At 42.5% G+C, this 27668-nt stretch overlaps 2 protein-coding genes across 2 annotated transcripts; both read right to left on the reverse strand.

Annotated features, from left to right (window-relative positions):
• Window positions 1-1933: 1933 nt before the first annotated feature.
• On the reverse strand, window positions 1934-27316 carry LOC127210136 (serpin B9-like). The gene is made up of 7 exons (XM_051169815.1): window positions 27149-27316; window positions 25654-25791; window positions 25080-25197; window positions 23073-23215; window positions 20656-20811; window positions 18875-19275; window positions 1934-2019 (listed from the first exon to the last, which is right to left on the reverse strand). The coding sequence occupies exons 1-6, from the start codon at window positions 27314-27316 to the stop codon at window positions 18877-18879; spliced, it is 1122 nt and encodes a 373-aa protein (XP_051025772.1). The 3' UTR covers window positions 1934-2019; window positions 18875-18876.
• Window positions 2022-10658, reverse strand: LOC127210169 (serpin B9-like). Its single transcript, XM_051169843.1, has 6 exons — window positions 10488-10658; window positions 8990-9127; window positions 8418-8535; window positions 6422-6564; window positions 3801-3956; window positions 2022-2420 (listed from the first exon to the last, which is right to left on the reverse strand). The coding sequence occupies exons 1-6, from the start codon at window positions 10653-10655 to the stop codon at window positions 2022-2024; spliced, it is 1122 nt and encodes a 373-aa protein (XP_051025800.1). The 5' UTR covers window positions 10656-10658.
• Window positions 27317-27668: the final 352 nt, after the last annotated feature.

Genomic DNA, 27668 nt, shown 5'->3' on the forward strand with positions numbered 1-27668 from the left:
AGGACCTCATGCGACGTATGAGGAAGCCACTCGGTCTCTCTTCCTCCTACATAGTAGAAGGAGAACAGAGCCAGTGGGTCCCAACATGACAACAGCTCTTAGGAAAGCTACTCTCCATCCATGCTCTCCAAAGGATTTCTGTATTATCTGTTGCTTGTGAGATGCTCAGAGAGCTAAGCCACTTTCTTTCGTTGAGTGGCTATTCCCTCCAGGTTCAAATAGTCCTTCTTAGAGGTGTGTGTAGACAGCCCTGGATAGCAGAAGAAAGGTAAAGGAACTTATAAGGAAGTTCCAAGATTCCAGAGTCCCTGCATTAAGGTTGTATGACAGGGAAAATGGCTCTGGGAGAGGTCTCCTCAATGGAACTGTCTTCAGGTTGATCAAGCTGCTCCAGAGAGGGCACAGTAATGCAAAGTTGCTGTCCTTTTGTAGACTTGTGTGATGCTATCCCTGGCATATGTCCTGGAATTGAACCTTCTGGAACACAGGTCAGTCCTATGCTGATGTCTAGGAGTGCCTCCTGGCCTTGCTTTATCATGTTCATAATCTCATGGCACCCTATAACTCTACTTGCTGGCTTTGCCCAGTTAGACTAACCTCCTGGTAAGAAATTAGTGGTGTTTTATGTGCATTTATTCTGATTATAACTTCCTAAATCATTTTATCTGAGTTACAGGAATTCTTCATTCAGTTATTTGTACTTGTGCCTACCAGGGTGCTCATGGTTCAGGCAGAAGACAACTTGCTGGAGTCAGTTCTCTCCTCCACCACGCGAGTTCCAGGAAGAACTCAAGTTGTCAGGCATGGCAGCAAGAGTCATATCTGAGGGCCCTGATTACAGAGCTTTCCGTCTGTCCTTCTTCACTCCCTGTTCATTCATGGTATTTTTCTTTCAGCCTTATGGTTTTGTTCAATATATGTAATTGAGTAACTCCTATCTTACGTCACAAGTTGAAGCATTGCTTTTCCTTCTCTTTGGTCAAAAACATTTACAAGTCCAGGGAAAACTGGATGATCATATTTATAAGAATCACTTTGGGATTCTTCATCACATCACATATAAAATAAAAATCATATGGGATCAGTGACCTAAATATAAAAGCCACAAGCCATTAAAGCCTTGGAGGAAAACATGGGGACAGTGTACTGTGGCCTTGGGGTTGACAGTGAAAGTCTTAGCTGTGGCCTGCATACCACATGGTGAGAAGAATTAATGAAGGGAACTTCGATAAAAAGAGAAATCTCTGTGCATCAGAGGACACGGTCAAGAAAGCAAAGAGACAACCAATACAAAATGTCCACAATAGGAAAAGTGGCAGAGACAGAGAGGAGATTGTTGGTTATGCAGACAGAGGAGGAATGGAGAGCCATTTCTTGATGAAATCACAATGTGTTTGAAAGGGGATGAAGACATGACACAGACATGTCTTCATCTCTTACCCATAAATTGCTGATATTGTTATAAGAATAACTGCAACATATCCAGAAAAGCCACAATAGCAGATAATAGTCAATTAATTAAACATGTTTTTATTTTTGAATTTCCTTCTAGGTGTGTGAATATAAGCACACGACGCACATACGAGACCCATTAGAAGCCAAAAACATGACATCAAGGCCATGAATCTGGAGTTTAAGAAGCTTGGAGCAGTCATGTGGTGGTAGGAAATGTGCCTGGGCCCTGTGCTCGAGCTGGAAGCTCTCCTGACTATTGAGCCTTCCCTCAAGCTCCATTATGATTCTCTTACACACTGAGATAACTTCTAGTTGACTATTAGTTATTGGCTGTAAGTTGTCGCTACCAGAGGCATAGCATAGGCCAAAGGGCACCATTAGGTTTGACCTGGCAAAGGGCACAATGATTGTTGTGATAGAAAGAGCCAAATGCAGGCATCATAAAATCAGGCTGCCAGGAGAAAGTTTCCTCAGCTTAGAACATGGCATCCCCTTATTTGCACACCCTCGCAGAGTGTTGAAGAGATACTGAAGAGAGAACTGTGCCCTATGGAGTAAATGTGCCTTTATGGAGATGAGAACCTGCCACAGAACAGGATGCTGTTGGTTTTGTTGTGCCTGATGAAGAAAAGGAAGGGGTGATCAGCACAGAACACTGGGCCCAAACAACGATTACCCACTTCCATGGCTGACCCTGCTGCAGCCTCTGTGCCTTCCTCGTTGACCTCTACCACGCTCTGGTGAAGACACTTGGACACTCTTAGACCTCTCTCTGGAGACATGGCTGATAAGTCTGCACTGCCCTCTTGGAAGACATCCACCACTCCCAACTGTTGAAAAATGGATTCCATGTCATATTTCTCTTGCAGCCTGAATTTTGGAAGGTACACCTCAATCTCAGTTTTCGTCATAAAACCAGGTTTGGTCCAGGCTGTTAACTTCTCAAAAGTGAGATTGTTTTCCACCTGAAAAAGCAGAATTAGGGACTTTCAGACTCACAGTTGAGGTCTTACCCAGAGCCACATGGGCAATTCTTCCATCATTTTACAGGGGCCACTGCCTGTTCCTATGGCCAATGTGAGGGTCCCATTGTCCTGCTAGCTTGTCTGTGACTTCCTTATGTGCTTGGGCACCAAGACACTGATGATCAGAAGACTTGGTTGTCTTCCCCAAAACCACTTCAGAGAAATCCTTGATTGTGACAGATTTCCTTTTCCATGTGACTGTGGTTTAGGTCCTGTCTGATAGCGTTTTCTTAAACTAGACTTAGTTCAAAGACAATAAAGCATGTCTGCTGAAGTAAAAATTAAACATCAAAATAGAAAGTACCCTTGTGTGAGGGAGGGAGATCAACCCAAGGTGTAATTCTGTTTGCTTTGTGTGCAGTTATGACTTGCATGGAGAAATATCATCAAAGAACTATCGCTCTGAAACTTGTGACAATGTTTAGGGAGGCACAGAAAATTTTAGGTGTGAGGTGGGTCTAGCTGAATAAAGGAATTGGTTGCTGGTGGTGGACTTCAGGTGTTCATTATCAATCCTTTGTGTTTTGTCCTTTCTTCTCTTCGATAAACTAAGAAGCCCGTATTCCCATCCACATGCACCATGACAACGTGTGATGGCCTAGGAAAGTTGACGTGAATTCTCCAAATCTGTTTGCAGAGATAAAGCCTCCTCCAGTAGGTTATTCATGTCATATGTTTTTATCAAGTTTAAAACACTAGCTAACACTCTAGAGAAGCAATGCCACACTTAGGGAGCTGGATGCAGAGAGCCAGGGGAGCTGTTCTGCTTACAAAGACCCCTGAAGTCCTTCATACTCCACTGCCCACCATGGAGAGGATGGCTCCTCCACTGTGGGAAACCCTGCTACAAGGAAATCCAAGGTATTTCGTAATGATGTTCCTGACTCTGCCCTCCCTGCTGCACATTCCTCTTTCCTCTTTGTTAAACAAATGCAATAACTTTCTGTCTATTTTATGTTCTCAGATATTATATAAAATAATGATGAAAATCATGAAACATTATATTACAGTGAGTGAGTATTTTGCAAGTACTGAACTATGAACTACTTGAGTTCTCTTCATTTCATCCTCTGTAATAAACATCTCTGAAATATGTCATTTTGCAGGTGCAGAGAACCCACAAAAGGAGCCCTGGACACAGTTTGAGCCCAAAGCTCAGAGCCATAAATAACTCGAACTTCAGTCTGTCAGTACTAATTCCCAAAAGCCATTGCCAAGGTGACAACATTGAGTTCTGTTCTAATGATAAGTGGCCCCAGGGACACTGGATTTTCTCAAAGACATTTAAAGTAGTCAGTGATACAGAGTCATATTCCTCACCTTGCTGAGATCCACACCTTCCTTTGGGAGCAGGATCAACAAGCTCAGCTCCATGCCCTCATAGGGTATCTCCAATAGTTTTGCCTGTATTTCCTTCACTTTGGCGAGGTTAAAGGATTCTTCCTGGTACATCATCTGCACTGGCCTTTCCTCCTTCTGTACAGACAATACATGCCATAACACATTTTATGGAGAGCATTCAAGTTTTCCAAATGAGCAGCAGTTGATTTCAGAAGTCACTCAATATAAACAATATTCATGTTCAGATGAGCACTTAGAAAATATCTGCTAGCCTCTAGCCGATTTCATTAAAAAGGAGTGTCAGCCGATATGGGCCTATGACTGTTAGGGTTTTCCTGTGTGAGGAAACATCATGTGAAAAAACAACTTGTGCTGGAAAGAGTTTATTTCTAATTCCAAGTCTCAGGTCACAATCAGACACTGGGGTCAGTCAGAGCAGGAACTCAGGCTGAAGCCATGGAGAAAGACGAGTTGTTGACATGTCCTCATGGCTTTCGCAGCCTGGTTTCTTCCATAACTCAGTAGCACATACCAGGACTTGGACACTATCCATAGTGTGCTGGGCCTTACTCAAGCAATAGTTAACCAAGAAAATGCCCAAAAGTTTTATCTTTAGATCAAATTTTGGGGGGGGTGTAATTCCTCAACTTAAAATTCATTTTGTACCTTTTCTCAGATTGGCACACAGGATCACACATAGACATACATGGACAGATATAGATGGATGAACAGACAGAAAGACCGACACACACACACACACACACACACACACAAACACACACACAAACACACACATCAAGAGCAAAACAGGAATAAAACCCCAAAATAATCAGTACATGAGCTAACTACAGAAAGATGATGCATTATCCAGAGAAGGAAGAGCAACATTCAACCGTTACTATTTAAGAATCCTAGGTTTGGGTTTAAATGACCCACAAAGGCTCATGCTCCAAAGCCTTTGTCCCCAGAGAGTGACTACGGAGTGAGAACCAGATGGTCAGGAGGTGGAGACTAATGGGAGGGAAGTTACATACTGGAAAGGATGCTCCCCTGAAGGACATATTGACCTGCAGCCCCTTCCTGTTTCTCTCTTTTGCTTCCTGACCGCTGTGAGGTGGGCAAGCCTCCACCATGCATTTCTGCCATGCTGTCCTGCACCACCACAACCTGGACTAGACCAAGTGACCCAGAAGGAAACTTCAGGATCCAACAGCCTAGATAACCACTTCCTGCTTTAAGGTGACTATGTCAGATAGTTTGTTACTCTAATGGGAAGAAGACTAATACATCACAACTAGACTTTAATCATTTAATATGGTCATGAATTTTATCTAAAGAAACAGCACAATCAATTATAAATAAGAGAAAACATTTTCATAAAGCAGACTGGAATATTATCATGGTGGTGTGAATGGGACCACAGGCAGATACTTCCTCTCAGATAACAGCATGGCCACAGAAGCACACATGCTCAAAGGTTCATGATGGGTCCCAGCCTTCTAACCCACCACAGAGCAGAAAGCTCAAGAGCACATACAGGCACAGGACTGGGGTGGAGCTATACAGCCTCATAGCCCATCAGAGGGAAGGGAAATCCCAAGTTACATTACTACTTATGGGGGCCATATGGACAGATCTCCATATATGTTTGTGATGCACTAACAGTGTGAAAACCCATCATAAAGCAGATAATGTTTTCAACACTTTACAAGTTGGGGGCCTTTTGCGTAGACCCTTATGGATTTGTTTGTCTTTTTTTTTTCGAGTTTGTGCAGTTCTAATAATCTACCAGTATTATTTTAATAAGTAATTGGGGCATCTGGGAAGATTTTAATTACAGTTGAACAAAAAACACAAAAATCTTCTACAGGCCATGTATATTTATAGACTAAATTTCCCAATAAAGAAAAATCACTTTTCCAAACTCTTTAAGAATACTGCTAATAAAAAAGGCAATGGGAAGTTTACCATTGATAAACTCCAAAATGCATTAAATTATATCTTAAATGGATTGGACAAATTACACTCATATCGACTTTAGTTCAAGTGATACTCTAAGTAAGATTTACTTCTTATTCGCTCTTTGTCATTATTCAAAAGCTATGAATACTACTAGTTAATAACAATTAATTGAACAATAGTTTAAGTGGTCTTATTTGAAATTTAAAAAAAGATATATAAGTTTGTATATTCTTTTTACTCTTTTCAGGCTCCATAAATGGATTATAATACATTACCGGCTCAGTTTTTACTTTTCCTTTAAGTTAGAGGAACATTTAGTTTCTACTATGAGGGAGAAACAAAGGTTTTATGAGAAATTTCCAGAAGTGGTAAGAGTCTCCAACAGAATTCAAAATCACACAGGCAGTAAACACTATTTATTTCTATATTGACTACATGAAATTTAACCTTTCATTCAGAAATATAAGTCTCAAAATGTTTTCGGTGCTTTCCTGATTTTCTTTTTCCTGGACTCTGATGACTCCCAGCCACCACACTGGATATACAGTCTCTACCACTTATCCATGAGCTGCATATTCATGATTATCACTTTGTAGGCAGTTTCTTCACTGCATGGACTTTTGGATACTGGTCCTTACCTCATTTATTTTAAATAGCATTTCCCTGGTGCTTCCTCTGTCAAACGCTTGATTCCACTTTCCTTTGAAGTATAAGGCGTTGACCAGAATGAGCCTGGTCTCTCGATCAACTGAGTCACCTGACAACAGCTCGGGAATTTTTCCTTTGGAGAAAGCAAAGATTTCATTCAGGTTCCTTAATACACATGTGAGACATAAAGCAATAGGACATCTGGGTAGATCCAATCATGATGTTATGAAATTTGCTGAATGTGGGTAAACACTTTAAAAAGTAAATCAAAACAAAACTCCATTGTCCATGTTTGACTAGAGGTCATGAACCCTGAAGAACATCGCCACGCTGAGGATGATGAGAGACTTTTATGTCTCTCAAGGAAGCAGGTTGAGTAAAAGAAGAAAAACAGTTCCTGGGTGGGAAGACCAGGAAATGTGGGAGAGAAGAGAGGGGAGTAGGATTATCCTCCGGGGTGGGAAGTCCTGGTTGTCATCTGTATTGGTTGTGGAATGAGCTAAGAGACATGTCTGGCCGGTCTGTGAGGTCATTACCCAGAAGAAGTAAGTAATGGAGAGGAATCGCCTCAGAGTGGGCAACACCTTGGGCTGATTGATCTAAAGGTAAGAGAGAGAAGCAATACTGCTTTTGTCTGCCTGCCTCAGACGTTGTTGCTGAGTGCACTGTACAAGCACTGCCAATTTTACCTGACAATTGATCTACCCATCATGAGGACGAAGACTATTGGCTCTGCAGAATCCTCTAGGCCTTGCATGCCAGACTAAGACTGCTGAGGTGTCCACTGCATAGACTGAGCAACTCCCACATTCTTGGTCCCTCCACACAAGGATGGACAAAAGCTGAGTGCTCAGCTTATACTGTGTGTGTCCATCTATTTAAACTCATCTATAATATGTTTTTATTCTGTTCCTCTAGAGGACCCGACTAGCAAACTAATGTTAAATTTAGCGTCTACTCTAGCACTCCACGTTCATGGCCAGTTCTATCCTCCTACAACATGGCAGAGACTCAAAGTCAGAAAGCGTTTCATGGAGGAGGTCTTCCTAGTCTACACTCTGGAGTGCTGTCCATCCCTGGAAGATGTAATGCAGGTAAGAAGATAGATTCCCTTCTTCCCTGTTAACAGCCGTCCTTTCCCTGATCAAGACGTTCCTTGCTAATTCACAATATCAAGTGTTCCAAAGAGGTAAGATTCCAAAGAAATGAAAAAAAAAAATAATTGATGTCTGAAAGAAAAGTGTTCTTCCAGTACAGACTTTAAGCAGAAAATGGAATGTACCTAGTGATAGGAAGGCACCTGAATGGTTAAATACCAATCCATTGTCTCAGTGATCTGAAAGACCAAGGCTGCAAGATGTCAGCTCTGACTAAAAACAAGTAAGGTTCAACTGCAAATGGGAGGCTCTTTAGGTCGGTGTAACTGACAGCCTGACAGAGTGTCTTCATTGGAGATCAAGTCTAGGTTCATGAAACAGAAGTAACAGAGCTGAAACGGGATGTGTGGAGGTAGAGACAGAAGTCCTCTTCAGAGCTAAATGGACTGAAGCAATACAGGATGGAGGAAGAAGCAGATACAGGCAGGTAGTCGGGGAGGTCTACCCAGGGGTCTCCATCTCAGAGATGGCAGTGTTACATGGCCTGTGAACACTGCAGGACACCTGTGTCTTCTAAGGAAACTGCTTGACTTGAAATCAGGCCCATGAGTTCTCAGGACATTTACATCAGCCTCTCTGTCCTAGAGAAATACAGCAACATCTCTGTCTTTAAAATCTCATTGTCTGAGTAGAACCTCAATGAATTAACTGAGTTCTAAATTCTACCAGGTGGACTTGCTAGTGTGCATCACTTTGACTCTGTGAAATAACAGTGAGATTAGTCCATGGTGAGAAGAAATAAAAATTAATAGAATGAGGAGGGGAGGAAGAAGAGGGGCAGGGATGGCAAGGACAAGACTGTGGGGTGTGAGTAACTTGAGATTCTGACCTTCAGTTTGTTTGGAGACCCATGTGTTTATGTGTTTCCTGGACTCCTCTGCAGCTGTGACAAAGGAGAGCTGCTCCATCTCTGAGTGATAGAACTGAAGACAGGACTCCTTAAAGGCCTTTGGAGAGAAAAATATTTAGGAAGGTAAATTTCAAATAAATGTCAGCAAGTGCGTCAGTATTCTGAACTCTATATCATTATAAAAAAAACTATAGTGAGGATAGATATCACTTTAAACTGCAATTATCTTCATATACTGGGTCTTTCCAGTGGAAAGGACCAACATAAATGAATAAAAATAAAAATAGATTTAAAATCTTTTAGATACCATTATACAACTGCTGTCTTGGAGGAAGGTTACATAGGTGAGTCTCTCATATGTACCCAGGCTGGCTTAGAACTCACCACCCTTCTGGCCCAGTCTTCTACAAGCTTGTGTTAAAGATATATACCCTGTTACTTGATAGTCATAATCCTTACTCTTCTCAAGTTCTCTAGGGTCCTTCTCCTGCCATCTACAGCATCCAGTATTTGAGTAAAATTGTTTCATTGTACTGGTACAACGTACTTACTGGGAGCAATTCCAAAGTCCTCTCTGCAAAGAGCCTGTTGGCAATTCTAAGGGTGTACTTTCTGCCTGGCTTGTTCAGATGACTGAGAAGTGACTCGAAGCCCTGGTGAATGTCTTTCACTGGGTTTAAACAAAGTGCCTGTGGGGGGGGCGGGGAAGGAACATTATCAGCTCAGCGAAGAATCATTTTGTTTCAAAAGGAAGTTTATAGGTAAAGACAGTAAAGACCCTGAGGATCTGAGTTGGATTCCCACTAAGCACATAAAAAGATGGGCCCACTCTGTGCCTGTAATCCCATTTTAGGAGGGACTGACAAGAGGAAAACACCTAGCATTGACTCCTTCCTTCTTCATAAAGAGACACCCAAGGGTGCTTGCATGCATGCAAGTGAGCAGGCACACACATACATAATTAACATTGGTTAGGCCATAAAGACTAATTATGAAGAAGCCTCTTCTGAGCATTAATCTTCTTGTGTTCATGGTCTGAGTTTGAAACGATTAAGATGAGCAGTTGTACCTGAGAGGATCTTCATGAGAAAAAATTTCTGGCAAAACAAAGAGTAACAGTGACACCTTACCACCATGGAACTATATGCCGAGTGTTTTTTTCTCAGGCAAATGCCTTTTTTCTACCCTGTAATCCACACTTCAACTCCCTGTCCAGATGTCAGAGACCCATCCCTTGGAATATTCTCAGGAGGGTTGTTAAAATAACCCACCTAATGCCCAGTCAGGATTGGACTAGCTAACCATGTTGTATCCCTTTCAACACCTTAGCTGATGCAAGGAAGGTTGGACAAAATGCAGAATAGGAATTATGTTTCCTTGTCCTCTCATGATTACAAAGTCTGTTGCTCTTAAAATAACATAGAGCAGGCAGGGCTTGAAGGCAACAGCTTTAATCTCAGCATTTGGCAAGCAGAGGCAGGTAGACATCTGTGAGTTCAAGGCCAGCCTGATCTACAAATTGAGTCCAGGAGAGGAAAGGCTGTAGGAAGGAATCCTGTCTCGAATAACAAAAAATAGACAAATAAAAACAAGATAGGTCACAGCAACTTGTGTTTCAAATAATTACAACATCTTCCTTGTTCTTACATTGGTGAACTTGGGACTGAACCTAAGTTATAGCCATATTAACCTCCCTCCATCGTTTATAAATCTTTTTTTATGGAAAGTAATTTGCACAGACTAATCTTGGAGTTGGGATCCTCCTAGATCAGTCTCCTTGGAAGCTAAAATTAAAGGCCTGTTCTACCCAGCCTAGCATGTGATTACTATGAACCAATGTTATATGAAATATGGACAAAATTTTGAGTGTGCCCCCCAAGTCATAACTCAGGAAATCTCATTTCCAGGAATCAAGTGTTAATGGAGGAGACTCTGTCTTCCTTCCTCTTTAGCTTCTGATCCCTGAACCAGTGTGTGCATACTACTACTGTGCCTTCTCAGAAGCTCTTATTCATGCAAAAACAGGTGTAGGGGTGACACACAACTTACCTGAGATATCTGGGCAGCAGTCTCTCCCTTTGCCCCCAAGAGGACCATAGCTAGAGCAGAGGAGATGCTCACAGGAGAAAAACATACATTTTTGGAAGGGTCATGTTGACAGAGCATCTTCAACAGTTGGATGGCAAAGGTGCCATTGGCTTCACTCACAGTGCTCATGATGCAGACTCTGGAGGCAAAGAAGAAATGGTACTCAACACAGAGCTGATGGTTCATTGATCAGATACAGGGAAATCTGGGACTGTAGTCTGGTTCTCATTTCAAAGCTCATAAATATTTTCAATTAGATTTCAAAAATTCATTCTAGGTCACAGTGCTTCCACTTTTAAGGCTATCAGCTAAGTGTGGTCATGGCAGCAGGCCATACTAGCTTCACTCTCATTAGCACAGATAGAAGGAAAGATCATCGGGATCCCCTACACAGGACACAGTTGAGGGGTGTGCTCTAGTCTCGTTCCATACACAGCAGCTCCTCTCTTCTGAGGATAGTTGACTGTCGGATAAAGAGAAGGATGGATGGAAGAGGAGTCAAGGAAGCAAACAGCCATGGCCTCCAGGTCCTGTGGGCTGGCTGCATCAACTCTGCATTCCTGACTCTGCCTGGGAAGAATGCTCCTGAGCTATGGATGAGGCATTAGATAATGTCCTCCACCTTTGCCAGCTACTAAGCCTCTGAGATGCTGGATAAGTCCCAGACACAGGCTGGGTTATCAATTGTGCTGTGCGTTAGGCAGCATTCCCCTGCAGTGGCTGGTTGGGGGCCTTGCATCATCCAAAGGAAGCCAGGCTGCTTTTCCCTTGAGCATGTCTCACCTCCCAGAGGAATGGACAGCTTGTCCCAGTCCAAGTGACTGCTCCTGTCACCTTAACCCAGTTCTGAGTCACTGTGCATCCCATGACTGTGCTCTCACTGTCAGATGACATTTGGCATACAACGTGTGTTCCAGAGTTCTCCCTACGGTGCTAAGATGCAGATGAATTAGCCCAGAAAACTTCGGATCACACCATCACATTCTTCTTCCCATTTCCTGACAGAGGGACACAGCCTCCTGAAGTGTACCTAGATCCTTTGACTCCTCCATTTAAATCCCTCTCCTAGGTTCTTGAGGAAAGTTTGGGCTGACTTATGTAAATGACTTACATTTTGGTTGGTCCTCTCAGCTGACCAGCTTACTGCCCCTACATTCTTGCCCATTCTTTTGTCATTTTCAATTTCCATGTGAATACTTGAAAACCTGTTCTTTCATCTTAGAATGCCATTACCTCCTCCCTGTCTCTGAGATCCAATTCCTCAGCTTTCCCACCTTCATTGGGATAGGAGAGCCTCAGGGCCTCTGCTGTCCTCCCCTAGTGCAGCTGCCCCACTCAGGTCTGCTTTCCACTCCTAAGTGTCATCCTTTCTCTTAACAATTGTCTCCCCCATTCTTCCTGCTCTGGAGCTCTGTGAAGGCAAGGGAGATGCCTGACACCCTAATTTAAAGGACAGGGAGCATGCGGAAATAAGAGGCTTTTTGTCAGTAAGGAGTGAGTTACTTTGTACATGGAAATGAACAATGCTCAAGTTTGGACTAGACACGGAAGATCATTCATGGGCCCAGAAGTAAAAGAGATAAAAAATTTTCCAAGATCTGAAAAGACAAGGTGAGGCAGTCAAATTACCTAAGTGTTAGAGCATTAGGTGATGTGTGAAAGATACCAGTAGATAAACGATGCTGGTGCAGAAATCACCCATAATGCTGCCGCACCAAGTCCTGCCGGAGAAGGAGCCAACACAGCTTAGGCATCAGCCCTAGGAACAGCCTGTGTGACACTGGCCTGCTGAGGTTTCTGGATTAGTTTCCTTTTAAAATGCACAACAGACACCACATCCCATCTGACCCTTTTCCTAACTGCAGTCCTGAATGTCCCTTCTGGACTCAGTGTGTACCTTCTATACATGGCTTCAGGGGATCTCCCAACCCCAACCTGAACTAGCCACACTTACCTCTAAATTCAAGGGTCCACTATGTAGCATTTACTGCCTGGCTGCCTCCAGGAGCTCAGTAGTGCTGCCTTCCAGACTCTGCTGGCCTTATATTCACTCCCTACAGGGTGGGGACCTCTTGTTTCATGCCTCTGGTCATGGGAGGGGAGATAAGCCTCCTCAAGCCCTGGCTTTTGTAGGAAAAGTATGGGTTGGGGTTGGCGACAAATTGAGCCCTTAGAAATTGTGAAGATATAAAGAGCTTTTGCTAAATGCCAAGGGAGAATGTTTGCAGAATTTTAATAATGTTCTGAGGGATGAGACAGGGTTGGAGGTGACAATTATTGAAATCTATTTTCCCATACCCATTCTCTTTTCCTGACAAGCAGTAATCCAAACTATTTTCTGTGTCACTCCCTTCCCACACACCAGCTAATAGAATTGTTTGAAAATGAACATTATGGTCATGTGTGCATTCTCCTTTTGGTCTTCTGATATTCACAAGCCTCAGTAACTGGTGCACAGGTAACAGACTTGCTACACAAATCCATCTGCAGTAGTAGAATTCTTTTCAGGGATTTAAAACTCAAGTTAAACCATAATTCTTGATTTTGCAACTGAAAGGAATTTCAGGAGGGATCAGTTGGACCAGAGCTGGATTTATTGAAAAGCCAACACATGTATATAGAAAAACCAGTCATATACAATTGGAGGCCATGTAGGAAAAGACAATGAGACACACCTCGGCATGCAAGGAAGAGCCTGGCTCAGTGTCTTGGAAGTAGCTACCCATTTGAATCTGGTGGCTCTCAATTTTTACATGTTACAGAGTTTCTGAGAAACACTCATTCCCCTGCATAATGTCTTGTATATTATAGCTGTTTAGTTGTGTTAGGGCAAGTGTTTAACACTATAGTGAACGAAGCAATCTGAGACCAAGACACACAAGCAGAACTTCATCATAGAAATAAGAACATTAGAAAGACCTCACACACAGGAAATTCTCACACTGTCTACAGGACTACTCACACAGTTCTTCTGGGGAATATCAAGGTTTCATTTTGCTGTTCCTGAGAGCTCACTCAATGTCAAACTGTCTGTGGATTTCACTCTACTTGCTCTCCATTGTGGCTAATGGATGGCCTTTTTTCACCAACCTCTTCCTGCATGGAACTTTGCTGTGGTGCACTTTGTCTTCTCCAGGGTGTTCTCCTTTTTCTTCTTGGCTCTGATGTCCATAAAAGGATGTTCACACCAATGTCTTCTAACCCCTGACCCAGCAGGAAGTCACAGCAGATGCAGAAATATTGTTCAGGTTGTGTCTTTCTTTCTCATCTTGCTTGAGGAAAGGTTTGGCTTGCTTATGTGCAGCATCTGCTTCCCCAGTCACTGTCTGCTCTCCACCAGCAGAAGGGGACGTCAACCTCCTGTCCCTTTAGGTTTCTCTATTTCCTCTGCTCTGACCAACAACCAGTGCGATCATCTCCTGTCTTAACTTATGTTTTTTGGGCCACTTTTCACTTTGGTCCCACATGACTGAAACAGTTGGCCCATTGTTTTCTTCCTTTCTGTCCTTGTGTCCTCTGACACAGAGACTTCTTTCTGCTCTGCTTTTCCTTCTTCCTCACCCTGCTCACCTCAGTCTCTTCCCTGTTATCCTCTTCTTACAAAAAGCCATGTGATTTTTTTTTCTTGGCTAAAATGCTCTGGCCTTATCTGCCCTGCACCCCTGTAGTCCCCAGTTAGTTTTCTATCTGTAGTGTGTTAGGACATAGAATGGATCTGCACTTTAGGACACTACCTGTCATGAGAGCACAGATTACACAGCAATACTCCTATCTATCGACTTTATTTTCCTAAAGAAAGTTACTGTCATCATCTTCACTGTACTTCCTGCTTGATGGCACCTGGTCCTCAACCTACTCCCACCTTAAGAGCTGTTTGGAGTCAAATTCTACCATACATTGGCTGCTTAGGCTTGAAACCCTCAGGACTACAGCAGCTGCCCCTCGTGCCAAAACTCTCATTTTTATTTTTCATAAATAAGTGTGGCTTTTGTGGTGCCTTGCGTAGATATTATACTCTGGTAAGATAAAAGGATGGGTTAGATGGTTGGTAGCTCATCCCTTGCACTGTTAATAGGATGTCCTTGAGGATCCCAGGAAGCTGCAGGTCTACATCTGGGAAAGGAGAAGGACCAGGGACGCTTAGGCTGTTGGTAAGAATGCTGCTTTCCCAGTCTTTTTTTGAAACTGTTCAGCATACATTGGTATTGTGTTCACATCACCAACCTTCAAAGACAGGATGAACTGGGACGGCAGGAGCCTTCATCAGACTCAGGGGTGCAGGGCTTCTTCCCTTCCTTTCTGCAATCTCCTTAACTTTCTTGGTTTTTCGTTGCTTTCTCAAGAGAGTATTTGTCAGACTTTTACTCCTTTGCCTGAATAAAGATATAGGAACAAGGTTATCTATAATTTTTTTCTCTTTGTCAGCAATAGATTTTTCTAGGTTTCATCTACTGTTAATGTTACTATGGACATGTATGTATAAAAGTATGTACAGACATCTGTACAATCCTGTGGAATTTCTGGGCCATATGAAAACTCTTCATTTAATATTTTTGCAGAATCAAGGAATGAGTTTAAAGGCTTCTGTGTGATTATAATTCCCCACCAGCCAGTTATGCCTTTCAATTTTTTTCCTGTACTTGCTTGTCCTTATTGATTTAAGCCTATGGGTGTCATGGTGCCACTAATAATGGTTTTCAGTTTTATTTGCCTGATAAATGATAATGTCAGCCATTAGGTCACGTACTCACAGGCCATTTATAGATCTTCCCAAAGATTGCCTACTGAAAGTCCTTTATACTTTCATTTGGAGGTGCCTAATTGTCATTACCACCATCATCACCATCACCACCATCACCACCACTATCCTTCTCCTCCTCCTCATAATCTTGGTACTGAATTGCATGACACAAGATTGTTACCTCTTTCTTATTCCCAGTTAGCTTCTTCATCTCTATGGTAAATTTTAAATCCTCCTAAGACTGAAGACCCTTACTCCCAAAGAGCATGTTTGGTGACTCTGCCTTCTTTTTCGACATAACAAATGTTAAGACCCTCCTAGTCATAGTCACAGTCTTGGTCTGCCTCTCCCTAGAATCTGTGTGGCTCTGTGTGAACTTCATAGTTCACACGTAAATTCCTTCATTCAGCCTTCATCATTGGAGACTTGACTGGTTCCCTGAGATCCCCTTTTCAAGGATGGCTGAGTCCAAGGATTGAAGGTGCTCCATAACTTTGGAGATGAAATTTTTAAACCTTGATAAAAGGGGGTTGTCCTAAGGTAGTATTCTCTCTCCTCCATTAGATGAGATACCGAGTATAGGTGGAGTCAGTGCCTTACCAAGATAGCCTGTGGGTCTCTGACCCTAACTTCCTGTGGTTTGTGTAGTAGACTTTGTGGGCTTTTGCTTCCCTGGGTCAGAATGTGTCTGCCATCTTGATACTGTGTGCTTGCTCAGGCTGCTTGCTTTGGGGCCTTCACCTACAGTGAATAAATAAGTCTGATTTGTGTCTCCTCACAATGTTTCAACCTCCCAGCCATCTCTGACCCTTCTCATATCCTAGAATTAGGTTGTGGAACTCACATTGGAAGGAAACTGACTAGGAAGCTGCTCACAGGCTACAAAGTACTGCAACTGTAGTGGCTGGAAAGAGGTTACTTGAAATAAATGTTACATCAGAAATGATACAGGAGAATTTAATAAATTTTAAGTGAGGGTTGATCTGTGAGGACTGGCTCTAATAGGCTACAACCATGAATCACAAATAGGAGCCATAATCAGACACTTTCATTATGGTGAACAAATAAATCATTTAAAGCTGGTTGTGGTGGTACTCACTAATAATGCCAGGATCAAGAGACAAGAGAAAGTATTTCTCTGTGAGTTCAAAACCAGCCTGGTGTATATAGCAAGATGCAGACTGCCTGGACTACAAAATGAGACTTTATCACACTGATAAAAAGGATATCCAGAAGCAGGAAGATATTGCTGAGCTCTAAATCACTGCTGTATTTAGCCCTAGTCACATTTGCCCTGGCCTGACTCAGCACTCCAGACCTTTCCTGATGAAGGCTCTGTCTTTACAAAGACACTCCCACAGCATGGCTGCCCACTGCAGGGTTTCCACACACCTAATACATGTGTTGTTGATTCTATGTTGATTCAGGCCAAGATGGGCAGGAGAAACTGATGTCCTGATCCATCTCTCCTGGAGATAGGCACTTAATGGAGCCCCTATAAAACCCAGCCCATTAAGCACTGACATCCTAAGGCATATTCATGATGTACTAGAAGATTGTATTTCCTAAGGTTGAGGTAAGGAGGACCTCGTGTGACGTGTCGGGAAGCCACTCGATCTCTCTTCCTCCTACATAGTGGAATGAGAACAAAGCCAGTGGGTACCAACATGACAACAGCTCTTAGGAAAGCTGTTCTTCATCCATGCTCTCCAAAGGTTTTCTGTATTATCTGTTACTTGTGAGATGCTCAGAGAGCTAAGCCACTTTCTTTCTTTGAGTGGCTATTCCCTCCAGGTTCAAGTAGTCCTTCTTAGAGGTGTGTGTAGACAGCCCTGGATAGCAGAAGAAAGGTAAAGGAACTTATAAGGAAGTTCCAAGATTCCAGAGTCCCTGCATTAAGGTTGTATGACAGGGAAAATGGCTCTGGGAGAGGTCTCCTCAATGGAACTGTCTTCAGGTTGATCAAGCTGCTCCAGAGAGGGCACAGTAATGCAAAGTTGCTGTCCTTTTGTGGGCTTGTGTGATGCTATTCCTGGCATATGTCCTGGAATTGAACCTTCTGGAACACAGGTCAGTCCTATGCTGATGTCTAGGAGTGCCTCCTGGCCTTGCTTTATCATGTTCATAATCTCATGGCACCCTATAACTCTACTTGCTGGCTTTGCCCAGTTAGACTAACCTCCTGGTAAGAAATTAGTGGTGTTTTATGTGCATTTATTCTGATTTTAACATACTGAATCATTTTATCTGAGTTACAGGAATTCTTCATTCAGTTATTTGTACTTGTGCCTACCAGGGTGCTCATGGTTCAGGCAGAAGACAACTTGTTGGAGTCAGTTCTCTCCTCCACCACGCGAGTTCCAGGAAGAACTCAAGTTGTCAGGCATGGCAGCAAGAGTCATATCTGAAGGCCATGATTACAGAGCTTTCCGTTTGTCCTTCTTCACTCCCTGTTCATTCATGGTATTTTTCTTTCAGCCTTATGGTTTTGTTCAATATATGTAATTGAGTAACTCCTATCTTACGTCACAAGTTGAAGCATTGCTTTTCCTTCTCTTTGGTCAAAAACATTTACAAGTCCAGGGAAAACTGGATGATCATATTTATAAGAATCACTTTGGGATTCTTCATCACATCACATATAAAATAAAAATCATATGGGATCAGTGACCTAAATATAAAAGCCACAAGCCATTAAAGCCTTGGAGGAAAACATGGGGACAGTGTACTGTGGCCTTGGGGTTGACAGTGAAAGTCTTAGCTGTGGCCTGCATACCACATAGTGAGAAGAATTAATGAAGGGAACTTCGATAAAAAGAGAAATCTCTGTGCATCAGAGGACACGGTCAAGAAAGCAAAGAGACAACCAATACAAAATGTCCACAATAGGAAAAGTGGCAGAGACAGAGAGGAGATTGTTGGTTATGCAGACAGAGGAAGGAAGAATGGAGAGCCATTTCTTGATGAATTCACAATGTGTTTGAAAGGGGATGAAGACATGACACAGACATGTCACTGACTCTTACCCATAAATTGCTGATATTGTTATAAGAATAACTGCAACATATCCAGAAAAGCCACAATAGCAGATAATAGTCAATTAATTAAACATGTTTTTATTTTTTTGAATTTCCTTCTAGGTGTGTGAATATAAGCACACGACGCACATGAGAGACCCATTGGAAGCCAAAAACATGACATCAAGGCCATGAAACTGGAGTTTAAGAAGCTTGGAGCAGTCATGTGGTGGTGGGAAATGTGCCTGGGCCCTGTGCTAGAGCTGGAAGCTCTCCTGACTATTGAGCCTTCCCTCAAGCTCTATTATGATTCTCTTACACACTGAGATAACTTCTAGTTGACTATTAGTTATTGGCTGTAAGTTGTTGCTACCAGAGGCATAGCATAGGCCAAAGGGCACCATTAGGTTTGTCCTGGCAAAGGGCACAATGATTGTTGTGATAGAAAGAGACCAATGCAGGCATCATAAAATCAGGCTGCCAGGAGAAAGTTTCCTCAGCTTAGAACATGGCTTTCCCTTATTTGCACACCCTCACAGAGTGTTGAAGAGATACTGAAGAGAGAACTGTGCCCTATGTAGTAAATATACCTTTATGGAGATGAGAACCTGCCACAGAACAGGATGCTGTTGGTTTTGTTGTGCCTGATGAAGAAAAGGAAGGGGTGATCAGCACAGAACACTGGGCCAGCACAAAGGAGGATACAATCCGTGGCTGACCCTGCTGCAGCCTCTGTGCCTTCCTCGCTGATCTCCACCACGCTCTGGTGAAGACACTTGGACACACTTAGACCCCTCTCTGGAGACATTGCTGATAAGTCAGCACTGCCCTCTTGGAAGACATCCACCATTCCCAACTGTTGAAAAATGGATTCCATGTCATATTTCTCTTGCAGCCTGAATTTTGGAAGGTACACCTCAATCTCAGTTTTCGTCATAAAACCAGGTTTGGTCCAGGCTGTTAACTTCTCAAAGGTGAGATTGTTTTCCACCTGAAAAAGCAGAATTAGGGACTTTCAGACTCACAGTTGAGGTCTTACCCAGAGCCACATGGGCAATTCTTCCATCATTTTACAGGGGCCACTGCCTGTTCCTATGGCCAATGTGAGGGTCCCATTGTCCTGCTACCTTGTTTGTGACTTTCTTATGTGCTTGGGCACCAAGACACTGATGATCAGAAGACTTGGTTGTCTTCCCCAAAACCACTTCAGAGAAATCCTTGATTGTGACAGATTTCCTTTTCCATGTGACTGTGGTTTAGGTCCTGTCTGATTTCGTTTTCTTAAACTAGACTTAGTTCAAAGACAATAAAGCATGTCTGCTGAAGTAAAAATTAAACATCAAAATAGAAAGTACCCTTGTGTGAGGGAGGGAGATCAACCCAAGGTGTAATTCTGTTTGCTTTGTGTGCTGTTATGACTTGCATGGAGAAATATCATCAAAGAACTATCGCTCTGAAACTTGTGACAATGTTTAGGGAGGCACAGAAAATTTTAGGTGTGAGGTGGGTCTAGCTGAATAAAGGAATTGGTTGCTGGTGGTGGACTTCAGGTGTTCGTTATCAACCCTTTGTGTTTTGTCCTTTCTTCTCTTCGATAAACTAAGAAGCCCGTATTCCCATCCGCATGCACCATGACAACGTGTGATGGCCTAGGAAACTTGCCGTGAATTCTCCAAATCTGTTTGCAGAGATAAAGCCTCCTCCAGTAGGTTATTCATGTCATGTGTTTTTATCAAGTTTAAAACACTAGCTAACACTCTAGAGAAGCAATGCCACACTTAGGGAGCTGGATGCAGAGAGCCAGGGGAGCTGTTCTGCTTACAAAGACCCCTGAAGTCTTTCATACTCCACTGCCCACCATGGAGAGGATGGCTCCTCCACTGTGGGAAATCCTGCTACAAGGAAGTCCAAGGTGTAACATAATGACCTTCCTGACTCTGCCCTCCCTGCTGCACCCTCCTCTTTCCTCTTTGTTAAACAAATGCAATAACTTTCTGTCTATTTTATGTTCTCAGATATTATATAAAATAATGATGAAAATCATGAAACATTATATTACAGTGAGTGAGTATTTTGCAAGCACTGAACTATGAACTACTTGAGTTCTCTTCATTTCATCCTCTGTAATAAACATCTCTGAAATATGTCATTTCGCAGGTGCAGAAAACCCACAAAGGAAGCCCTGGACGCAGTTTGAGCCCAAAGCTCAGAGCCATAAATAACTCGAACTTCAGTCTGTCAGTACTAATTCCCAAAAGCCATTGCCAAGGTGACAACATTGAGTTCTGTTCTAATGACAAGTGGCCCCAGGGACACTGGATTTTCTCAAAGACATTTAAAGTAGTCAGTGATACAGAATCTTATTCCTCACCGTGTTGAGGTCCACACCTTCCTTTGGGAGCAGGATCAACAAGCTCAGCTCCATGCCCTCATAAGGTATCTCCAATAGTTTTGCCTGTATTTCCTTCACTTTGGCGAGGTTAAAGGATTCTCCCTGGTACATCATCTGCACTGGCCTTTCCTCCTTCTGTACAGACAATACATGCCATAACACATTTTATGGAGAGCATTCAAGTTTTCCAAATGAGCAGCAGTTGATTTCAGAAGTCACTCAATATAAACAATATTCATGTTCAGATGAGCACTTAGAAAATATCTGCTAGCCTCTAGCCGATTTCATTAAAAAGGAGTGTCAGCTGATATGGGCCTGTGACTGTTAGGGTTTTCCTGTGTGAGGAAACATCATGTGAAAAAACAACTTGTGCTGGAAAGAGTTTATTTCTTATTCCAAGTCTCAGGTCACAATCAGACACTGGGGTCAGTCAGAGCAGGAACTCAGGCTGAAGCCATGGAGAAAGACTAGTTGTTGACATGTCCTCATGGCTTTCGCAGCCTGGTTTCTTCCATAACTCAGTAGCACATACCAGGACTTGGACACTATCCATAGTGTGCTGGGCCCTACTCAAGCAATCATTAACCAAGAAAATGCCCAAAAGTTTTATCTTTAGACCAAATTTTTTGGGGGGGGCGTGTAATTTCTCAACTTAAAATTCTTCATTTTGTACCTTTTCTCAGATTGGCACACAGGATCACACATAGACATACGTGGACAGATATAGATGGATGAACAGACAGAAAGACAGACAGACAGACACACACACACACACACACACACACACACACACCAGGAGCAAAACAGGAATAAAACCCCAAAATAATCAGTACATGAGCTAACTACAGAAAGATGATGCATTATCCAGAGGAGGAAGTGCAACATTCAACCGTTACTATTTAAGAATCCTAGGTTTGGGTTTAAATGACCCACAAAGGCTCATGCTCCAAAGCCTTTGTCCCCAGATAGTGACCACTGAGAGAGAACCAGACCTTCAGGAGGTGGAGACTAATGGGAGGGAAGTTACATACTGGAAAGGATGCTCCCCTGAAGGACATATTGACCTGCAGCCCCTTCCTGTTTCTCTCTTTTGCTTCCTGACCGCTGTGAGGTGGGCAAGCCTCCACCATGCATTTCTGCCATGCTGTACTGCACCACCACAACCTGGACTGGACCAACTGACCCAGAAGGAAACTTCAGAATCCAACAGCCTAGATAACCACTTCCTGCTTTAAGGTGACTATGTCAGATAGTTTGTTACTCTAATGGAAAGAAGACTAATACATCACAACTAGACTTTAATCATTTAATATGGTCATGAATTTTATCTAAAGAAACAGCACAATCAATTATAAATAGCAGAAAACATTTTCATAAAGCCGACTGGAATATTTTCATGGTGGTGTGAATGGGACCACAGGCAGGTACCTCCTCTCAGATAACAGCATGGCCAGAGAAGCACACATGCTCAATGGTTCATAATGCGTCACAGCCTTTTAACCCACCACAGAGCAGAAAGCTCAAGAGCACATACAGGCACAGGACTGGGGTGGAGCTATACAGCCTCATAGCCCATCAGAGGGAAGGGAAATCCCAAGTTACATTACTACTTATGGGGGCCATATGGACAGATCTCCATATATGTTTGTGATGCACTAACAGTGTGAAAACCCATCATAAAGCAGATTAAATTTCCCAATAAAAAAGTCACTTTTCCAAAGTCTTTAAGAACATTGCTAATAAAAAAGGGAATGTGAAGTTTACCATTGATAAACTCCAAAATGCATTAAATTATATATCATATGGATTGGACAAATTATTCTCATATCGCCTTTAGTTCAAGTTACATTCTAAATAAGATTGACTTCTTATTTGCTCCTTGTTATTATTCAAAAGCTATGAATACTACTAGTTAATAACAATTAATTGAACAATAGTTTAAGTGGTCTTATTTGAAATTTTAAAAAAGATATATAAGTTTGTACATTCTTTTTACTCTTTTCAGGCTCCATAAATGGATTATAATACATTGCTGGCTCAGTTTTCTCTTTTCCTTTAACTTAAAGGAACATTTAATTTCTACTAGGAGGGAGAAACAAAGGTTTTATGAGAAAGTTTCAGAAGTGGTAAGAGTCTCCAACAGAATTCAAAATCACACAGGCAGTAAACACTATTTATTTCTATATTGACTACATGAAATTTAAACTTTCATTCAGATATATAAGTCTCAAAATGTTTTCTGTGCTTTCCTGATTTTCTTTTTCCTGGACTCTGATGACTCCCAGCCACCGCACTGGATATACAGTCTCTACCACTTATCCATGAGCTGTATATTCATGATTATCACTTTGTAGGCAGTTTCTTCACTGCATGGACTTTTGGATACTGGTCCTTACCTCATTTATTTTAAATAGCATTTCCCTGGTGCTTCCTCTGTCAAACGCTTGATTCCACTTTCCTTTGAAATATAAGGCGTTGACAAGAATGAGCCTGGTCTCTCGATCAACTGAGTCACCTGACAACAGCTCGGGAATTTTTCCTTTTAAGAAAGCAAAGACTTCATTCAGGTTCCTTAAATCACATGTGAGACATAAACCAATAGGACATCTGGTATGATATAAAGATCGTGTTTTTAAATTTGCTGAATGTGGATAAACACTTTAAAAAGTAAATCACAACAAAACTCCAATGTCCATGTTGGGCTAGAGGTCATGCACTCTGAAGAATATCCCCAGGCTGAGGATGGACAGAAACTTTTAAGTCTCTCAAGGAAGCAGGTTGAGGAAAAGCAGAAAAAACAGTTCCTGGGCAGGGGGGGAGGGAGAAAAGACAGGAACTGTGGAAGAGGTGAGAGGGGAGTAGGGTTACCCCCTGGGGTGGGTACTCCTGATTGTCATCTGTATTGGTTGTGGAATGAGCTAAGAGACATGTCTGGCCAGTCTGTGAGGTCATTATCCAGAAGAAGTAAGTAATGGAGAGGAATCGCCTCAGAGTGGGCAACTCCTTCTTGTGATGATTGATCCAAAGGTAAGAGAGAGAAGCAATACTGCTTTTGTCGGCCTACCTCAGACATTGTTGCTGAGGCCATGTACAAGCACTGCCCCTGCCAAATTTTCTAGACAATTGATCTACCTATCATGAGGACAAAGACTATTGGCTCTGCAGAATCCTCTAGGCCTTGCATGCCAGACTAAGACTGCTGAGGTGTCCACTGCATAGACTGAGCAACTCCCACATTCTTGGTCCCTCCACACGAGGATGGACAAAAGCTGAGTGCTCAGCTTATACTGTGTGTGTCCATCTATTTAAACTCATCTATAATATGTATTTATTCTGTTCCTCTAGAGGACCCGACTAGTAAACTAATGTTAAATTCAGCGGCTCCTCTAGCACTCCATGGTCATGCCCAGTTCTATCCTCCTACAACATGGCAGAGACTCAAAGTCAGAAAGCGTTTCATGGAGGAGGTCTTCCTAGTCTACACTCTGGAGTGCTGTCCATCCCTGGAAGATGTAATGCAGGTAAGAAGATAGATTCCCTTCTTCCCTGTTAACAGCCGTCCTTTCCCTGAACAAGACGTTCCTTGCTGACTCACAATATCAAGTAAGCCCACGATGTAAGATTCCAAAAGAAATGAAAAAAATAACTGATGTCTGAAAGAACAGTGTTCTTGCAGTAGAGACTTTAAGCGGATATAGGAACGTACTTAGCGATCAGAAGGCACCTGGATGGTTTAAATATCAAGCAATTATCTCAGTGATTTGAAAGATCAAGACTGCAAGAAGTCATCTCTGACTAAAAACAAGTAAGCCTCTGCTCCAAATGGGAGGCTCTTCAGGTCGGTGTAACTGACAGCCCTGACAGAGGGTCTTCATTGGAGATCATGTCTAAGTTCATGAAACAGAAGTAACAGACCTGAAGGAGGATGTGTGGAGGTAGAGACAGAAGTCCTCTTAAGAGCTAAGTGGACTGAAGCAATACAGGATGGAGGAAGGAGGCAGGTAGCATGGGAGGTCTACCCAGTGGTCTCCATCTCAGAGATGGCAGAGTCACATGGCCTGTGAACACTGCAGGACACCTGTGTCTTCTAAGGAAACTGCTTGACTTGAAATCAGGCCCATGAGTTCTCAGGACATTTGCATCTGGCCCTTTGTCCATCAAAACTGCACCAACTGCTCTGTCTTTAAAATCTCAGTGTCTGGGTGGATTCTGCATGAATTCACTGAGCTCTAAATGCTACCAGGTGGACTAGCTAGTCTGCATCACTTGGATTCTGTGAAATAACAGTGAGATTAGTCCATAGTGAAAAGAAGTAAACATTAATGGAATGAGGTGTGAAGGAAGGAGAGTGGCAGGAATGGCAAGGACCAGACTGTGGGGAGTGAGTAACTTGAGATTCTGACCTTCAGTCTGTTTGGAGACCCACGTATTTATGTGCTTCCTGGACTCCTCTGCAGCTGTGACAAAGGAGAGCTGCTCCATCTCTGAGTGATAGAACTGAAGACAGGACTCCTTAAAGGCCTTAGGGGAGATAAATGTTCAGGAGGGTAAACTTCAAATAAAGGTCAGTAAGCGCTCCAACACTCTCAACTCTATGGCATTATAAAACAAAACTATAGTGAGTACAGATATCACTTTACACTACAAACATCTTCATATACTAGGCCTGTCCAGTGGAAAAAAACCAACTTAAATAAATAAAAATAAAAATAAATTTAAAATCTTTTAGATATCGTTACACAACTGCTGTCTTTGAGGAAGGTTACATTGGTGAGTCTTTCATATGTACCCAGGCTGACTTAGAACTAAGGACCTTTCTCTCCCAGTCTTCTACAAGCATGTGTTAAAGGTATATACCCTGTTACTTGATATTCGTAATCCTTACTCTTCTCAAGTTCTCTAGGGTCCTTCTCCTGCCATCTACAGCATCAAGTATTTGAGTAAAATTGTTTCATTGTACTGGTACAATGTGCTTACTGGGAGCAATTCCAAAGTCCTCTCTGCAAAGAGCCCGTTGGCAATTCTAAGGGTGTACTTTCTGCCTGGCTTGTTCAGGTGACTGAGAAGTGACTCGAAGCCCTGGTGAATGTCTTTCACTGGGTTTAAACAAAGTGCCTGTGGGAAAAAGAAAAAAGAAACATTATCAGCTCAGCAAAGAATCATTTTGTTGCAAAAGGAAGTTTATAGGTAAAGCCAGTAAAGACCCTGAGGATCTGAGTTGGATTCCCACTAAGCACATAAAAAGATGGGCCCACTCTGTGCCTGTAATCCCATTTTAGGAGGGACTGACAAGAGGAAGACACCCAGCATTGACTCCTTCCTTCTTCATAAAGAGGCACCCAAGTGTGCTTGCATGCATGCAAGTGAGCAGGCACACACATACATAATTAACATTGGTTAGGCCATAAAGACTAATTATGAAGAAGCCTCTTCTGAGCATTAATCTTCTTGTCTTCATGGTCTGAGTATGAAACGATTAGGATGAGCAGTTGTACCTGAGAGGATCTTCATGAGAAAAAATTTCTGGCAAAACAAAGAGCAACAGTGATACCTTACCACCATGGAACTATATGCCGAGTGTTTTTTTCTCAGGCAAATGCCTTTTTTCTACCCTGTAATCCACACTTCAACTCCCTGTCCAGATGTCAGAGACCCATCCCATGGAATGTTCTCAGGAGGGTTGTTAAGATAACCCACCTAATGCCCAGTCAGGATTGGACTAGCTAACCATGCTGTATCCCTTTCAACACCTTAGCTGATGCAAGGAAGGTTGGACAAAATGCAGAATAGGAATTATGTTTCCTTGTCCTCTCATGATTACAAAGTCTGTTGCTCTTAAAATAACATAGAGCAGGCAGGGCTTGAAGGCAACAGCTTTAATCTCAGCATTTGGCAAGCAGAGGCAGGTAGACATCTGTGAGTTCAAGGCCAGCCTGATCTACAAATTGAGTCCAGGAGAGGAAAGGCTGGAGGGAAGAATCCTGTCTCGAATAACAAAAAATAGACAAATAAAAACAAGATAGGTCACAGCAACTTGTGTTTCAAATAATTACATCTTCTTTGTTCTTACATTGGTGAACTTGGGACTGAACCTAAGTTATAGCCATATTAACCTCCCTCCATTGTTTATAAATCTTTTTTTATGGAAAGTAATTTGCACAGACTAATCTTGGAGTTGGGATCCTCCTAGATCAGTCTCCTTGGAAGCTAAAATTAAAGGCCTGTTCCACCCAGCCTAGCATGTGATTACTATGAACCAATGTTATATGAAATATGGACAAAATTTTGAGTGTGCCCCACAAGTCATAACTCAGGAAATCTCATTTCCACGAATCAAGTGTTAGTGGAGGAGATTGTGTCTTCCTTCCTCTTTACCTGCTGATCCCTGAACCAGTGTGTGCATATTCCCACTGTGCCTTCTCAGAAGCTCTTATTCATGCAAAAACAGGTGTAGGGGTGACAAACAACTTACCTGAGATATCTGGGCTGCAGTGTCTCCCTTTGCCCCCAAGAGGACCATAGCTAAAGCAGAGGAGATGCTCACAGGAGAAAAACATACATTTTTGGAAGGGTCATGTTGACAGAGCATCTTCAACAGTTGGATGGCAAAGGTTCCATTGGCTTTACTCACAGTGCTCATGATGCAGACTCTGGAGGCAAAGAAGAAATGGTACTGAACACGGAGCTGATGGTTCACTGATCAGATATAGGGAAATCTAGGACTTTAGATCTGGTTCTCATTTCAATGCTCATAAATATTTTCAATTGGATTTCAAAAATTCATTCTACATCACAGTGCCTCCACTTTTAAGGCTATCAGCTAAGTGTGGTGTTGGCAGCAGGCCATACTTGCTTCAGTCTCATTAGCACAGGTAGAACGAAAGATCATCGGGATCCCCTACACAGGACACAGCTGAGGGGCATGCTTTAGTCTCTGTCCATACAGAGCGTCTCCGCTCTTCTGACGATGGTTGACTGTTGGATAAAAAGAA

The sequence above is a fragment of the Acomys russatus genome, chromosome 3 (genome assembly GCF_903995435.1).
Source record: "Acomys russatus chromosome 3, mAcoRus1.1, whole genome shotgun sequence".
In the NCBI taxonomy this organism is placed as follows: domain Eukaryota; kingdom Metazoa; phylum Chordata; class Mammalia; order Rodentia; family Muridae; genus Acomys; species Acomys russatus.

Bases quoted from the DNA above. Each gene is read 5' to 3' on its own strand.
- LOC127210169 (XM_051169843.1), bottom strand. From the start codon at position 10,655: ATGAGCACTGTGAGTGAAGCCAATGGCACCTTTGCCATCCAACTGTTG. The intron at 6,565-8,417 runs GTCAGAATCTCA...CTTTCTCCAAAG, and splicing joins GGTCTCCAAACAAACTGAAG to GAAAAATTCCCGAGCTGTTG. The intron at 2,421-3,800 runs GTGAGGAATATG...CTGCTTTTTCAG, and splicing joins AAGGTGTGGATCTCAGCAAG to GTGGAAAACAATCTCACTTT.
- LOC127210136 (XM_051169815.1), bottom strand. From the start codon at position 27,316: ATGAGCACTGTGAGTAAAGCCAATGGAACCTTTGCCATCCAACTGTTG. The intron at 25,792-27,148 runs GTAAGTTGTTTG...TTTTTCCCACAG, and splicing joins CTGCAGCCCAGATATCTCAG to GCACTTTGTTTAAACCCAGT. The intron at 19,276-20,655 runs GTGAGGAATAAG...CTGCTTTTTCAG, and splicing joins AAGGTGTGGACCTCAACACG to GTGGAAAACAATCTCACCTT.